At 30.9% G+C, this 18,224-nt stretch overlaps 1 protein-coding gene across 7 annotated transcripts in view; it reads left to right on the forward strand.

Moving 5' to 3' along the window:
* The window catches only part of LOC143257006 (dmX-like protein 2), a 202,811-nt gene that overhangs the window by 28,884 nt on the left and 155,703 nt on the right, over window positions 1-18,224 (forward strand). For all 7 annotated transcript variants that reach the window (XR_013031661.1, XR_013031660.1, XM_076515072.1 and 4 more), the window contains exons 11-14: window positions 1,447-1,656; window positions 7,219-7,391; window positions 12,438-12,550; window positions 13,231-13,639. Coding sequence is in view for 5 of the 7 variants with exons in the window: in XM_076515072.1 (XP_076371187.1) it covers window positions 1,447-1,656; window positions 7,219-7,391; window positions 12,438-12,550; window positions 13,231-13,639 (905 nt within the window). In the remaining 2 variants the exon portion in view is untranslated. The remainder of the gene's footprint in view (window positions 1-1,446; window positions 1,657-7,218; window positions 7,392-12,437; window positions 12,551-13,230; window positions 13,640-18,224) is intronic.

The raw sequence follows: 18,224 nt of genomic DNA on the forward strand, positions 1-18,224 counted from the left end.
CTAGGTGTAAACAAATGTGTCGAAGAAATGTTTGGGTAGTTATATTAATACAAATACATGAAGTGTATGAATATAAGTGCTGTGAACTAAGCCTATCTGGTGAAACAATTTGTCAACAATATCTAAATACATAAACATGAGTGTTGTGAACTAATTTGGTATGTGGTAATTTGTCAACAGTATCTGAATATATAAACTTAAATGCTATGCAATTATCCTGTCTGGTATAGTAATGTCTTAATATCTGTCACACTAACTTGTCAGGTAATTTTGCACTTTTCTCTATCAGCTCTCTCAGAATGGGCATCATTTGTACAGACGTCAACTGATTTTCAAATATGATTGTGAAAATATTAATTTAAACATGGTTCAGAAGGCAACAAAAAAATAAAATTTAAGTATAACCAGAAGTATATTGTTAAGAGTTTAAAGCTATTAAAGATGATTGCAGTTTCATGCTACAATTTGAATTCATTCTAGAAAGAAAAAAAGGGTAATTTAGTTTTATTTTAAATTTGTTTTTAGTGATTATGAGGTTAGTCAATTTGACCAACCTTGTATATAGATTAGTGTAGAAATATAACTGATAAAATATGAAGTTTTACTGAAAAATTAACATTTTATAATTTTGTAGGAGGTTTTAGAGTTTACACAAATGTAGCTTAATTTTTAAGAAGAGAAGTATTTATAATGTTGACATGAAAATCATTTTGAACTCTGGACTAGTAAACAAAAGTTAATGACAAATATTTATTAAGTATACTTAATTAAAAATAATTTGTGTACAGAAGTCTTGTAATGCTTACTTAAAATTTGTTAAGAGTGCAAAATGGTTACAGTCTTGGATGATTAGACCAAACCCATGTGGAAAGAGCTAAATATTTCAGAAGATTTCATTTCATTTTAACACTGATTTTTTTTTTTTTTTTTTTTTTTTTTGTTAACTTAATTATAAAGTTTACAGATGTACTGTATTATCATACATTTTTGAACAGATTTTTCTATATTTGTTTAAAGTGTTTGGTGAATTGCAGTTTGGAATAATAAGAAGGCTACAAACAAGATGATACCTGTGAACAAAAATATGTAACCCAAAATTACATCATAAGTATTTAAAGTATTTAACTTTTGAAAAAAATAATGGTAATTTGCTGCTTCAAATTTTAGCAAATTGTCATGAAATTCACAGATCTGTGGCAAGGTTTCATAGTGAGAAATTATGTCAAAATATATTTTTATACTTTTCCTCTAGTCAATGAAAATAAGATTTTAAACTTATTACAAAATGTTTTTATTGTGTTAATTTTCTCATTCATTTAATAATAAATGTGTAGTTTAAAATTTTAAGTCGTAGTAAACATTTATTTTCATAGAAATTGCAGCTGTCAGACATGATTATTGTGTAATAATTGGTTGTTGTGTAAGATAATCATGATTTCTTCAAAGATATTCCACTTGTGCCCAGTATGAATAGAAGAACTGGACAGAGGGAACCAAACTTTGTGCTTCACTGGCTGAACAACAAGGAATTTGCTTTCAGTGAAGCAGCTGAACGTATGCTTCAGGAGGTTAGCCAAAAGGTGTTGGAGACAGAAGGGCTTGGCAGTAACACTGAACAAGAAGACAGTAATGACCAGTATATCCAAACAGATTCAGGTACAGTTGGCACATGCTTGTGAATTTTTTTTATTAATGTTATGTAACTTATGGGGATTGCATGTTAACATTTTCCCCTACAAGAATCTACAACATTACTTGAAAGGAGAAGGGTAGAGTAATTAAAATCAGCCATTAAGTAGACTGAGTCTTAAATTTAAGAGCAACATATATATATTTAAGCCTGTTTCCCCCCCACATCCAAATCTGAAGCATTGGATTTTTAGATCCCAGCCAATACTATTGCCCAGTCCTGAATCGGGTCTTTTGTGTTGATATTTACATTGACATCTGGCCCTGGCCTGGCTAACTTCTCTGGTACCACCTTTGTTTCACTCTTTCTCTCCCAACAATTTTATAATGTCCCATCTTCACTTTATACATCAAACAAGTAAAAATTAAATACAGGCAAAGTTTCAAGTACAGGTAAACAACATCTCGTGAGGGGACGAAGAATTACAACATTCCTGACCATTTCAGTTGGAGTGAATTATTCAGATTTCTCTCTCTCCAAACTAAATCCCTGCTGTGTTTGTTTGTGTTTATGTATTTAAGGTTTTTGAATGAATGCATTGTAACAGTTTACTGCTTGCTGTCCTAAAAAACCCAAGTTTCATTAAATGAATGTGACAAAGTGTTTAAATATTTTTAAATGCAAGTTATGTATTATTTTAGAAAGAATATGAAACAAATTTTCTGTTTTTGGGTACTAAAGAATGAATGTCATTTTGAGTTTCATAATTATATAAATTTATTTGATCATGAGTAATCTAGTAATGATATGTAAAAATCTTAGATTTTTAATATTGCTTAACTTAAGTTTTTTATTATGCAACATATTTGAATGAAAGCAAAAATAATATAGTTATGCAGTCATAACTGCTGATAGAATATATTTTAAATTAATTGGTGAAACACACTTTTCAAACAAAACTACACCTGTACAATGATGATTTATCTGATTAGGTTGAAAAATGCACTTCATCACTCAATTTCTGAATTACAACATTGTCCTGATTCATTGCAGAACCTCAATATAAAGACACAACTAGACTGTTTCTATTCTTAATTTAAACATTTTTTAACTGTTACTTCTCGCTTTTTTTCTGATATAAATTCAGAAATATTCAACACATTTGTCATCTGAATTAATTGTACAATAAGACATTCAAGGCTTAATATTCATTTTACAACAATCTCCTCTCTTTCTCTAAATACTTTGTATTCCTCTGTACTTTGGCTGAATCATTTTAACTGATTTTGTAACCAAGAAATTATACATACTATAACTTTTAATGTAGTCAGTATATTTTCATGTAATTTTTCAAGCTTTTAATGAATGTTAAAAGGCTGTTATATGCAAAAATGCTGACTTATAAATTCAGAAAAATCTTCTGTAGAAATATTTTATTGGAAAGCCTTCACTGAGTCAGTCTGAATATAAAGTGATCTTCATGATAAGAACAAAAATACTTTTTAAATTAATTTTATAGTTTTCAAATTTCATTTCCTGAACCTCTTAAACTTCCCAAATGAATATGAATTTTTTATTCTAACTGTATCAGTTATAATCAATTTGAGTAACCTAGTTAAAAAAAAAACCCTGAATTACCATTTCTTCTTAGAATTATTCTACATTGTAACAGAATTACACACACCCACACAATGTATTTTTACAGCCAAAGCAAACAAATTGTTTATTTAGCTGTATAACCACATATGCACTAAATATGCATTATATGACTAGTTTGTCTAAGTTTTCATAACTAACATAACAAGTTTCTGATTTTTACATTTTCATCAGTTTTATAACAATAGTTAAAAATGTACATTAAAAAACAAGAAGTTTTAGTACTTATTTTTGAATTTGTTTCTCAAACTTTATTTGTAATTGTTTTTGTAATGAAAATATATTCTAAGAACTTTTAAAAGAAAATATACAAAATCTTTGGCTATCTAATTGAGATAGAAATTGGTTAAATAACCCCATATGTTGTCAAGCAGAGTTCCAATGCCTGGAGACAAAAAAAAGAAGACATACCACCCATCCATCTTGGTTAATCCAATCACTACTAACCTCAACCCCATTAGTAAAGCTTTTTTTTTTCTGCTGGTTAGACAAATATCTTAGGAAGGATATGACATGCAAGTTTTATTTTCTGGCTTATATTTACTTAAAGCAATTAGTTTAGAGGTTATAGATTTACATTTTTGCTTAGGTATATGTAATTTGAGTGTGTAATACCTCAGAAGCTTGGAAAATAAAATAGGATTGAAAAATAAATCTAGCATGGGCAGTTTGAAGTAAACAAGTGTCATGAGTTACAGAGATATGAACATTCAGGTTTAATTTGAATATTTCATTTTGAAATTAAGAAATTAAAACTTTATGTAGTATTACATAATGAATTTTAAACTATTTTAATACCAAGTTTATTGATATATATTGATCTTAAAGTTGTTTAATTAAATGTTGAATGCAATTTTGTAGAAAGGTTCAGTCAAGCATACTTTGGCCTGTCTGTGCTTAGAGTTAATTGATTTAAAAAAAAATCCTCAATGGGTTAACTTTTTTTTTAATCAACAGAGACCTATGGTTCCAATGACACATTAAAAATAAGAATGTGACAATGTGAATGAGGTATTTATATATAAAGGCTATTTTTAAAAAAGCAACTGCTGTAGGAAAGAATTCTGTTCATGAGCCAGGTCAAGAAAAACATTGTAGAGAACTGTAATTTGTAGTGTGGATAGAATAAAACTGGATATCAAGTTTCAAGATAAAAAAAAAATTCATGTGAACAGCAAGGGAAGAAGCAAAAACTTTAAGCAGGGATTTCTAAAACACTGATTTCATGCTTACATATTTTATTCATTCAGTATACATAAAATGATTTTCATCATAACACTTTGTCAAATAATGGGCTGCATGGATTCATAACATAAAACCACAGGGATCTTATGAGACTGTTCAGCCAGTAAATACTTAAAATAAATTTGAAGAACAACATTTTGTTTTCTTACATCATTGTTATTTCTGTGCTATTTCAAGACTAAACAAATATTTAGGAAATACTTTTCTTTAAAAAACCCTTAATGGGTAAAATACTTTGTACGAGGGAATGTCACAGAAATACATCACCGATGATGTAATTAACATTGCTACTGTTAATTCAGGTTTCTCCCCAGCTAAGACAAAGCTTTTTAATTGAAAACAATTTAACATGCTTACGTTAAAGCATCATGCAGATTATGCAGTTGCTCTTAATAAATATTTGCTTGATATAGAGAGGATTATCTTGATTCAAAGTCATTATAGTTTTGATTCTACTAACTTTTAATACAGTGTGTGTATTTTCACAAAATTTGGCAGACTTTCAGTATGCATTAAAAGTTTTTTTGTAATTACAGAAAATGAGATTTTTTAATGAAATATTTTTTAATAAACTAAGAAAAGACTTTTCTCTGAATATATTGAGTGTTTTTTTGTTTTGTTTTTTTACTTGTTAGTGTGAAAAGTGATTTTAATGTTAGAATTAAAAGTACTTTCTTATTTGAGGATGGTCAATTTTACTGAACTTATAACTACACAAAAATTTTTGAAATAAACCTGAATTACCTTTTCTACTTCTAGGGTGGGTTAAAATTGTAACATGAAACAACATTTATTTATCATAATTAGTTTTAAATTCATTACAGTATACATCTATTTATACTTCTATTTTCTTATTTTATTGCACCTTGCAAGTTCATAGTAATGAACCACATGTTTCCCAAAGTGATCCAGAACTTATGGTATTAACAGTAGTTAAATAAACTTCATGTACTTCAAGCTGCTTATGTGCATACCTTGTGAAAAAATCTTGGTATATTATTATTGATATTACTTAATATAACCTTAAATAATCACCGTAGTTTATTTTTGCATTTCATTTACCTTTCTGTTTGGTTCTGTAACTAAAATATTGAAGGCTAAGAAAATTATGCTTTCTTGGAGTGATGACGATGTTATAATGAGTAATTTAAGTTAAATTTTGTACTTATTAGAGGGTGATGAATAAAAGTAAAGAAGAGGGATACCTAGAGAGAAAATGTCACATTTCTTGCACTACGGGAAATTTAGGATTTTTTTTTTAAATATTGCTTTGTGAGATGAAGATCTTAAAACATAAATACTATTAAAATATTGATTATGAGGTATCATATTATGCTATACTAATTGGTATAACACAAAAATTAGTTTAGTTAAATTTTGAAAGTAAGACCTAAACCTAAAGGATGTCCTTTTGGAGAAGGTTAATGAAGTTTAAAAATTGATGGATTGTCAGACTGCTCTTAGTTTTCATTTTCTATGGCCAGGGCCAAAGGTAATTAGCAGAAATAGCTTTAACTTCCAAATGCAAGGCAAGACCAACTGTTACAACCTATTAAAAATTTAAAAAACTGCAAATGTTTTACAAAACACCAGCTTTCAAATGGTGCCTATCTATTTGTTATTCTTGAAGATAATATTGTACTTTGAAATGTATTCCTGTACAAAGTTGTCTCATCATCATTACTTTTTGCATAAACTATAGCTACTAGCTCTTTAAAAGATAGTCCCTCTTCTGACAAGTTTTTGTTTATTACTTAGTTATTTTATTCTGCAATGCAATTAAGTGTGTTCAGGATTTTAAAATAAAGTTGTTTGTGCCTCCACATCAAGTGTGCACTAAATATGTGTTATTAATTTAAACCAACAAGGAATAACCAAAAATTTTTAAATCATCATCAACGGTGTAATCTTTTAATGTATGATTTACTGAAAGTTATATTATAAAAATATTTGTCTTAACAATCACATCAAAATGTGGCTGTTGTATATCTGTTTTTACCCAGAAATGTGCCACCTCTCCTATCATATAACTGATGTTGTTTGAATGAAAAAAAACAAAAACATTTTTCTCCTTACTAACTTGGTGATACTCCAGAGTGGAGTAAAATGGATTTTTTTTAAAATTTCTGACCAATAGATAAATATCAAAATATTTGAAAACTATGAAATTTTAAATAACTTTGAGACCTTACAAAGTGGGTTTACACTAATTTTGCTAGTTAGCATTGAGCTTTTTGCATTTTTTTTATTAACTTGTTAACTTGTTAATAACTGTTATGTTGTTCAGGGAATTCTACTAATATGCGTGCACACACACACACACAAATAACATTTAATGATATTCAATTATTTACACAATTATACATGTTAATTGCATAATAATATAGTACTGTTTTTCGTAACATGCACATACACAGTATTCAAGTTTTTTATATGGTTCAATAGTCGATGTATTCAAGAATTTGATCTTCATGAGTCTAAGTATTTACACTTTAGTACTTCAGTTATCTATATTCCAGTATATGTATTTTGATACTCTTTGTATTCAAATACATATGTTATTTATTAGTCTGTGTACTTATACATATAATATCTGTTTCTGAAAGTGGTAAAAACCATGCTCTGTTTTATGTCACATGCATGAGAATGTTTGTCACTAGTATATTTATATTTTGAATTTCTTTCAGGTGCCAAGAAAATTTCACCTGTGTTAGCCAAGTCAAGTAAACCTAAGCTGTTTGGTAAACAACGCAAGTCTTTTTCTTCCAATGATTTGAATGAAGATGCAACTAGTAAATACAGGTTTTCAAGTCTATCATCATCACCATCTCTAGCTACAGAAGCATCAAACTTACCAATGGTAAGGAAAAACAAACTTTGTTCAGTTTTAATTTGGTAGAGTTAAGTTATGCCATAAAGCTGCTAAAATGGTAATGTATGTTTTAACTTTTCAGATGTGAATATAAAAGTTCTGATTAAATATATATTTATGAAAGGAAGGCCCTACTTTCAAAGAGATGGATAACAAAAAATTGGCAGTTGATTTTAACACCTGATGATAAAGAATAGTATTACTTGGATAAAATAACAATTGGAAAAATTAAATGTGTGTTTAAGATTAATGTGAAAGTGCAAGTAAATTCATTCAATTTTTCATTATCTAGTCACATGGTTTTAATTCCTGTAGTTATTCAAATTTTGGGGTGAAACAAAGTGCTATCCATGATGAGGGAAATACTGTACTTGCACATTACTTTTTAAGATTAGATGGTGCATAGTGTAACAATGGTGTTTAATATTATTAAACCTATGATGTAGTTTCTGTATCAGAATTGTAGGCAAGACACTACATGTGGCATGTTCTCTTTATGATCTTCAGAAAACCTAAAGAATGCTGTTAATAAATTCTTTGCTGGTTCCCCTTGGTGTGGATTCCTGTACGTGGTGAGGGGACCTCCCAGGGAAGGTTTTGTTCTTTGGGATCTAAACATCAGTGTTTGCTGTGCGTGGTGACCTGTGAAAGGGAGCAGAGAATCCTGGTGGTTGAGGGGTCCAACCCAAACACACCACTTTGGCCTTGAATTCCTCTAGATGGGTGGCCTTGGGGTGGGCCCCCTTGGGTCAGTCAGCTGGTTTACTTGGGCTAGGGTCAGCCAAGTACCAGTGTTGGATGTTCTTAACAGGTGTTGGGGACATTGTATTATCTGATGCTAGTGTTGAGTATAGTGCTCACAAAACCCTGGCATTGCTGCAGTGTCCTTGTTTGGCACTGTAGTACATCCCCTCATAGGGCTCCATGGTGAGTGAGATCAGTGGACACCGAAATATCCCTTTTTTTATTATGGATCTTCGAAATACAAACTTAAAATAGTGAAAAATCAGTAAATAGGTAAACGACCATGTCTTGAAGATTCTAAGCAACAATCTTCAACATCTGTAACACCTGTTGTACCTCATTTTCTTATACTGCATTCTCTTTCAAACAAACCTTTTGGGCAAACGTCTCCATTTTTCATTCAGAAGGGACTAGAGGGACCTGCTGGCTCTCCAAAGTCAGTAAAGAAGCTTTGATCTGGTGAAATAATGGTGAAAACATCCACATCTCAACACAGTGAACTCCTCTTGCATTCAAAGGTGATTGCAGATATACCTATTGAGGTTACACCTCATGCTACTTTGAATTCATCACGAGGAGTTATTGTTGAGATGGATTTGACGAACATCTGAGAGTTGGAGATTCTCACTAGTTTCTGCAGTGAGGAGTATCTCCACTCGCAAAAATGAAATGACATTGACAACTGATGTTCTCATTCTGACATTTACATCACCACATCCACCTGCCACCATCAAGGCAGGTTATCTTAATTGCAGGGTATGGCCATGCATTCCAAACCCTTTCAGATGTTTCTAGTGTCAGCGAGTCAGTCACATGAAGACATCATGTCGTGGTTCCTTGACGTGTGCTCATTGTGGTGGCAAGGACCACAATGCCTATGAGTGTGAAATGGACCCTCAATGCTTCAGTTGCAATGGCTCCCACCTATCCTACTTTTGTTCTTGCCATAAATGGTTAGAAGAAAAAGAGGTGCAGTGTTTGAAAATGATTCATAACATTACTTATACTGAGACTCAAAAGTTGCTGCCCACCTCTTCATCTCGGACGTATGCTGCTGCACTTCATTCCACTAATACAGTGGGAGTGCAGATGGATCTCTCTATGCCTCCAAAAGAATCTTTCTCAAACCAAATGAAAAGTCTTTTGACCTCCATGGTTAAAAAAGTAAATGAATCAACTTCAATACCCATCTCTGTCCCTTACATACATTCCAGCAAATCCGAAGATCCACTTCCTTTGGTTCCAGGTACAGGCACTACCTTGGATACATCTTCTTCTCCCACCCCAAGATGCAAAATGATAATTAATTCACGTCCTCAGTCGTTGGAACCCTCTTCCAACAACAAAGACGTGCCCAGTCGAACCAGGGCAGGATCCCTGAAAGTCGATAGACCTCCCTCGAATAAAGACAGTAAAGAAAAAAGATGTGGTCTTAAACAGAATGGTTCACTACCCAATTTTCCTACACAAATAAAAATGGCCACTTTGACACAATAGAAGTGTCGAGGTTTATGTTTTAATCTGAATGACATCAAAACACTGATTGCTTCCTACCATCATGTATGGTATGCCTTTCTTACAGAAACATTTCTGAAACCTACCAATACAGTCACCTTTCGGTGGGTTTCTTTGTACAGAAATGACAAGCTGTGTGATGGACAAGTGCATAGAAGGGTAGAACTGTTGATTGATCAGCATATGCCCACCCTGTCTTTGCCACTCGACACACTTGGAGGCTGTAGCTATTTGTGTTTCCTTGGGTCATGCCATGACTGTTTGTTCTCTCTACCTGTCACTTGGAGAGACATGATCAATCAGACCTTGATGCTTTAATTGAACAGTTGCTGTCTCCTCTTTTAATCCTGGGGAACATTAATGGACATCATTCCCTCTGGGGAAGTGCTGACATTGATAGAAGGGGTTACTCCATAGAGCGTATGCTCTCTGATCACAACCTTTTTCTTTTCAATACTGGTTCTTCTACTAATTTTCATGCACCTAGTCAGTCTTTACTACTATTTATCTCTCAATTTGCTCCCCTTCACTATTCTCCCATTTTTCCTAGAGGGTTGACAATAATCCACGAGGCAGTGATTATTTTCCTATAATTTTGAGAAAGACTGGCCATGGTCTATGCCACCCAACCCGTGTGCCTCGGTGGAAGCTGGTTCAAGCAAACTTGTCCTCTTTTACTGTTCTTGCAGAACTTGATCCTGCCATTATCTGTAAGCCATCAATAGATGACTGAGTGGCAGCAGTAACTGACTGTATTATATAAGCAGCTGCTCAATGTATTCCTAAAACCTTGATACTTATATATTTAAAAGTGGCTGGTATGGGTAGAGAAAGCATTAGTAGAGGAGCAAACAATGCTTCAACCTTCTTTGGTCATCATCAGGTTCACAAAGAAATAGAGGTAACTGACCGATAGTTGACCACATGTTTGAAGGAGGTTGTGTAATTTAGTGAAGGAATGTAGAGGGTGTGCTTAGATGTTGGATATATTTATAAATATAGGTATAAAGGTGTTCCTTTGTATTGGTTTATTTTGGGCTTAAGTTGTTGTATAAGTAAGGCTTCTTTAATTTTGCATTTCTTTATGTTTGTTTCTTTTTATAGTATTTGGGTGTTCTCTATGGTTATGTTGTATTTATTTATTTTGCAATGTTCAAACACACGTGAAGGTGAATTTTTGTGTTCTTTGAATCTGGTTTCCATTTTTCTACTTGTTTCTCCAATTACCAAAACTAGCAACAAAATGTGACATTCCAGTTAATACCAAATTTATTTAAAAACCAGGCACAAAACTAAGGTCAATACTATGTAAAAACTACACTGACAAACACAACACCAACATTACTTATAAAAAAAAAACAATGTGATAACAGCCAGGACTTTTATATTGGAGAAACAAGTATAAAAATGGATATCAGATTCACAGAACACAAAAAGTCACCTTCACACATTTTGAACACTGCAAATCAAATAAACACAACATGGACAGGAGATGGTGACACTGTCCACCTTGGAAATGTTTTTAGGTTTTTTGAAAACCTTTAATCTTTTAAGTGCTATATAAGTTTTTTAATTTGTACATTATACCTTTTTTAATGTGATTCCATTTTAAGATTCAAAGTCCTAGTTTGATTTGAAATTATAAAATGGCTGTAACGTTAAATAACTTAACCAGAACTAGAAAAGCCAAGTTCAGGTGACTAATGCTGTTGTTTAAACTACCTGTTAGTCATCCTGGTAAGCTATTATTAAAATTTTGCTGCAAGTCATTTAAAACTTTTATTACTTTCTGGAATTGGCCATAACATCAAATAACTCAGAACCAGGACTGGAAAGCCCAATTTCAGGTTACTGATGGTGGTTTTTGAACTTACCTGTTAGTTTTCCTGCAAGTTATAATAATTACAATTATGCTACAGAAAGTCCTTTGAAACTTGTATTACTGTAGTTTTTCTCTTACCACTGTAGACTGGATGTAAACATTGGTCTTAATTCTATTTGTTTGTTGTAAACTTTGTTTTGTTTTACCTAAATTTCATTTTATGAATATTACTATATTTACTTTAATTTTAACTTTTTACCAGATGTTTGGCACAGATAGCAAAGGTGCTTTGTGTCATAAAACACCAAACGAACCAACCAATCTTTGCTGGTTTTGTTTTACTGAATAATTGAATTTTGTCTGTATAGGAATCTTACTTTTCCAAAGGCATCTAAAACCTTTGTTTTTTATCTTGATTTTTTGCTTTGTATTTTTGTGTGTATATTTGTGTTATCTTTTGTTGAACACGAGTTTCAGTTTCCATGAGAATAAATCATTTGTTCATTTTATAATAGGTATTAAAAATTCATTAATTATTTTTAGTGGATTCAGCATAGTTGGTTTATTTTGCGAGAGAGTATCCGTTTTTGTTTTTTTGCAAAAGAAATTTTTAAATTAATAATCTCAATTACTCTGGTGGCCTTCATAGAACAATTTTTCTGAGACAGTGTAAAATCTTAGTTGAATACTTAATTATAAAAAGTTTATAGTTTATTAATATTACTTTTCGTATACAGTTGCCAACATGCAGTGTTAGATATGTATAATTTAAAATTGTTAATTTAGAATGGCTTATGTGACTCCACTCTTGTAAACTTAATTTAACAAACATTTATTGAATAGTCCATGCCATATAGAATAGAATGGAAAAAAAATGCCATGTGTAAAAATGTTTTCTTCTGCAATGAATCTTTAATTTTACCATGATATTTTCTTTGTCATACCTTTCATAGTTTCCCTTAAGTAATGCATTAGACAGAAAGATTGAGTCTTTGTTGTGCAAATGGCGTAAAGGACCTGACTTACTTTTTAGCATCCACCCTGTAGATGGAAGTTTTCTAGTCTGGTAAGAAGCCTTGTAGCTGTTTTAATTCCTTATAATTTACTAGTAGGAAGAACTGTTGTAAATTGTATAATATTATAGTGGTACATTACAAACTATGTTCAGTAAGATAGCAGTTTTAATAGTCTGGCTAGTAAGGTGACTGCTAGCTTTAACATAGCTGTAGTCTTATTTATCTATTTGTTTCAGTGTGATAGTATTACTAACTGACAATTTCCAAGAAGTTAATAGCTTTAACTTTATAACAGCATAAAATTTCTATTTACAGATTGTAGGTTATTAATTCAGATATTTATTAATTTTATATTCTTACCTGTTCATTTAGTTTAGTACAAAATTTGGTAATTTTTAAAACTTTATATAACATTTTATTTATGTTGCCTCTAACATTTTGCCATAAACTCTGTGACATAAATAAATAAAATTATGGTAAGACCTCAAGTGGTTAAATGTTTCTGATTACATTTGTGGTAAGAATTAATTGTATTTGTTGGAAATAGCGAAAACTCATTTCCTCAGCTTAAACAGATTCCTCTCTCTCCCTTTTCTCATGTTAATTGTTGAATTACTACACAGACCAGAAACATAAATATAAGAAACATTGGAAGTATCTGAATTTCTACTTGTTTTCATTTACTTCTTTCACCTTACAAGCTTAATGTGAATGTATTTTGTTTTTACAGGTTAGTTGATTGGCTTGATGAATATTGTCCTGGATCATTTCGCCAGGCTCAGGTTAGTTTTTCTTCTCGTATTCCTAATGCAATACCCTTAGGTGATGCAGCTACCATGTCCCACCACCTCATCCTTTACTCTCCACGTGCTGGGTTGGACTTGCGTGTAACTATGCAGAGTTTTCATGGTAGAGAAACCAACAGTAATACTTACCAAGAAACTTCTTTCAGAACCAGTCAAGACAAAACAGCAACATCTTCCAAGATTAATATGGATGATGAGCAGAAATGTGGCATAGACCATTCAAACTCCATTTTTCACTCACCTACACCTACTTTATGTATGTTGTCCAAACACAACAATGGCAGCCTTAATCTGTGGCATCTCATTTTTGGAGAAAAGACTGCATTTAGTCAGGTAGGTTTTGGTTTTTTTTATTACTTTCCTTCGAAACAAATAATTATCGATCATCAGAATTTTCTTTTTTATGTATAATATATTCTGTATACTATAAATTTGATCATATTTGGTAGATATTTTTCAGTTTCAAATTATTATAGTGCATTTCATTAAGTATTGCTTAAATAGGTGCAATTACGAGAGTTTGGAAAACTGTGTATGTAACTATATATTTAAACAAGCTCCAAAATCTTCATTACAGAATACATTAAAAGGAAAGATAGCACAAGTTTTACACAAAATGTCTAAACCTTACATTATATACAGGTAGATATAATTATGTGGAGAAGGAAAACAAATGCTGCCACAAAACAAACATTCAAAAGGGGCACAAACAATGAGATTGATCATTGTGCATTGGACCCTGGTTATTAGAGGTGCCAGTAAGAGTAAGACCAAAATTGTGTTGAGAGTACCCCATCTATATGGTATAGCCTCACTTTTCTGGTCTTACATGTTAAAAAATTTAATAAAAAGCAGATGTGGGTGCTCAAGCTCGCAACATCTCACATCTTTATTACCTTTTGCTGTTTGCAGCCAGAAATGGAAAGGTGATCACTCATTGTTACAAATAGAAAAAAAAAAAAAAACCTTTTGAAAGAAAAACTATAATTAGAGTACTATACATGAAAGGGAGGAGATGACAATATTTTCCTTGAAGTTGGCATTTCAGCCCCCAAAACATTATGGTACTATTATACTGAACTGCCATACTCAGTCTTTTGCTTTTAGTATAGCTTCTATTCTTTACCTCTCCAGAAATATCTATTCGATAGTTTAAAAACAAAAACACAGTAGAAAGGTTTTTATATAGGGGAGGTGACACAACTACATTACACTTTTATAACAAATAAAAATGTCCAAATAAGCAATTCTAAATATATTTATTCCCACCAATTATATTAAAAAAATATTATATTCAACTGTACATAGTATAATTTCCTTGTCATTATTTTGAAATTTGTATAAAAAAATTTTTGTATTTATCATAAAATAATGTTTTATTAAAGTTTTATCACCTAAACCATGGAAAATCAATTTGTGCTAATACATTTATATTAGATATTAAAACTTGTATTTTATTACAAATTTTACAGTAGTTAAAAAGCTGTAAATGTATAATATTCTGTGTAGCATGTGTTTAAACATTATTATTTGGTGAGGGAAGTCCATATATTTAAAAATTGAAATCATTTGTTTTAATTGTCCTAATATCCAAATTTAAATAATATGCTTCATGATATGGAAGTATTTTCAATTTTTAGAACTGCAAGGTAAATGCTACTAAAGTAATGATTAATTATCAGATTATTAACACTGATTAAATCATCAGTACATCTTTGTCAAGGAAAGTAAATTTTGAGTTGCAAATGTGCTTAGATTTATTTTTATAATATTAATGATGTAAATTAGCAACATAACTTGAATAATTTGTTCCCAGCAGTATACCCACTACTTCTTTAAGATTGTGTTTATCAAAATAAATGTAATTATTATATAAGCAAAGAATGTTTTTGATATTAATAGTAGTAAAAGTTTGACTTTTACTTCTACGGGCTCATCAAAAAATTGGTTTATTAACAAAATTATCACATCACCAATATAAAATTTTTTAAGCATTATACTTGTAAGTAATGTAATGAAATTTTATGTTTTTATATTTTTTAGCATTTTTAAGACAGGTTGATTGTTTTTAATTTTCAAGAATTATTTGTTTTTGCTGTATTTTCAACAGTAATATGTTTAATAAAACCATACACAGTTTTAGTATAGTTTTTACTCTACAAGAGAGAAGAGTATATTTTATGGGAGACTTGTGTAATTTGGGTATTGCATACAGTTATATTATTTCTAAATGTGGATTTTATCAGATATTTGTGCTCTCAATAAATTGTTACTAATATCCTTTTTAGACTTATTTTGCAATATAAAAGTTTGTGGGAATTCTTACCAAGTACAATTTGTGCATAAAATGTTTACACCAGCCAACATTACTGTTAGCTTTATATATTTATCCTGTATATCACAGGTTTTAGTTTTCAGTTGATGAAAATGTTAAATCTATTGGACATGTATTTAAATTAATAAAAGCTATTTTGTTTCTTATTTTATTAATTGCACAATACCTCCATTCTAAAAGCAATTTGGAAAATGTATAGAATAATCAAGTTTTAAAACATAATAATTTATGAATTTCTTTACAAAACTTAAAATGTCTCATTTTATATTTTACCAGCTGTTCTGCATTTAGCATCTTTTAACATGATATTTCATGAAGAATTATCTTCTGTCATTTTCAAATTTACAGGAATATGTATATGAAAAGAATCTACTAAAGAGTTTTAGTAAAAATTACAGGATAAATTATGTACATTATTTGTAAGTTATTTACAAATATTTATAATTAATTATTTAAGTGTTACAATTGGAATTTCATATTTAAAACTGACAATAGATTTTAAGTATTTTAAAGGAGAAATTGCAGTATCATGCGTAATCTTAGAAATTTGCAAGTAATTATAAACTTCATGTTTGAAATTAATTACTGTGTATGATAATTTCCAAATTGGTAACTCTTTAATTATGCCATTCAAATTGACTTTAAGCCTAAATTTTATAATACGAGAAATTAAATGTTTGTTATTTTTAAATGTAACTATGGTTTTTGTTAATATTTTAATGCAGTGTTTTTATTTCTATTTTAATTTAGTTTTGTTTCTGCTTGTTTTTGGTCACAGCAAACTAATATAATTGGAGGTTTGTATTGATGTTTATAACATAGTCCTTCCTTTCAATTTTAACTTAATTTACTGAATTTTACCAGTATTAATTTTCCTCTAAAAAATGTATATATATATATATATATATTCGTGTAGAAATAATTATAAATATCGGCAAGTATATAAAACTTGTCTAAATCTGTACAAAAATGATAAAATTCACCCATTTTATTTGATTTTTAGCTTTTCCTCTAATTTTTGTGCATCCTTTTTTATTACTGTCTAAACAAAAAATTACCATTGCAATTATTAAATTAATATTACTTAAATTATAGCAATAGTAACATTATAATCATTATCGTGGACTTTAATTCTCCACACACAGAACTAAGGGGAAACAGAAACACACGCAGAGGGTTGTGTATAAAAATTTTCTTTCTGGTAACAAAATACACCTAATAAACGACCAAACACCTACACACTTTTCAGCCGCCAACGGCTCATATGACGTACTTGATTTCATCATAGTACCCAAGGACACAGTAAACAGAATCTCTAACTTCAGAGTACATGATGAAATCACAAGTGACCACTTCCCCATTTCCTGTATGATTCACCCGCGCCACCCTGCAGTGGCGTACGTGACTCCCTCAGCATACTTTTATACCAAAACAGATTGGCTCACTTTCAACACTACACTAGACTCATATCTACCCCACCCAATTGAACATGCAAACAACAAAACAGAACTAGACAATTACACAAATCAAGTTACAGAAGCCATACATAAAGCCATAAAAAACACAATCCCTAAAACAAGGAGAAAGCAATCACATAATCAATGGACTTTAACACCAGAAATTCATGCACTGATAATCAAACGCGGGCAGTTAAGACGAACACACTATATTACACGTGATCCATCTATCAAAACACAGATCAACAGAACAAATGCAAAAATTAAACAAGAAATTAAAATAGCAAAAGAAACTAATTGGCAAAACTTCTGTAAAAACTTAGAAAAAATCAAAACCAATCCAAAAACTCAAGAGTATTTCTTCAGAAAAAAACTCAAATCATATGCTACAACATATCACACACAACAATAAAACCACAAGGATGGACGTAGAGAAAGCCGACCTATTAGCTGACTACTACAAATCCTTCTTCAGCAACCTAAATTCAGTCGACTTTGACACACAACACCAACATCATGTCAACAACTTCATAAATACAAACCAAAAACACTTCCCCCGGACATGACCAAATACCAAACATTATTCTGAAAAAAAGCTCTACTCTCTTATTACAACACCTCACAAACATCATGAATATTTCACTAACAACAGGATATTACCCTGACACTTGGAAAAAAGCCATCATAACCACGATTCCAAAGAAACAAACCAACAGGACTAATCCAGATAATTTCCATCCCATCAGTTTGTTAAGCTGCCTTGGCAAACTGATGGAGAGGGTTATCTCCAACCATCTTTTCCACTTTTGTGAAACAAATAATATCCTTCCAGAATCCCAAAATGCCTCCAGGAAAAACAGGCAAACAACAGATAACCTCACACAACTCACCGAATCAGTCTATAAAGCTTTCAAAAACAACCAAGTAACCATTGGTGTATTCCTAGATGTCAAAAAAGCATTTGACAGCGTTTGGCACAATGCCATCAAATACAAACTAAATCACCTAAAAATAAACCCCACAATAGTTAAATGGGTATCAAATTTCCTAACAGATAGAACGGCAAAAGTAAAAGTCAATAAAACTATATCTAAATCATTCAATATAACTGCAGAAGTGCCCCAAG

This window comes from Tachypleus tridentatus, chromosome 1, assembly GCF_004210375.1.
Source record: "Tachypleus tridentatus isolate NWPU-2018 chromosome 1, ASM421037v1, whole genome shotgun sequence".
Taxonomy (NCBI): domain Eukaryota; kingdom Metazoa; phylum Arthropoda; class Merostomata; order Xiphosura; family Limulidae; genus Tachypleus; species Tachypleus tridentatus.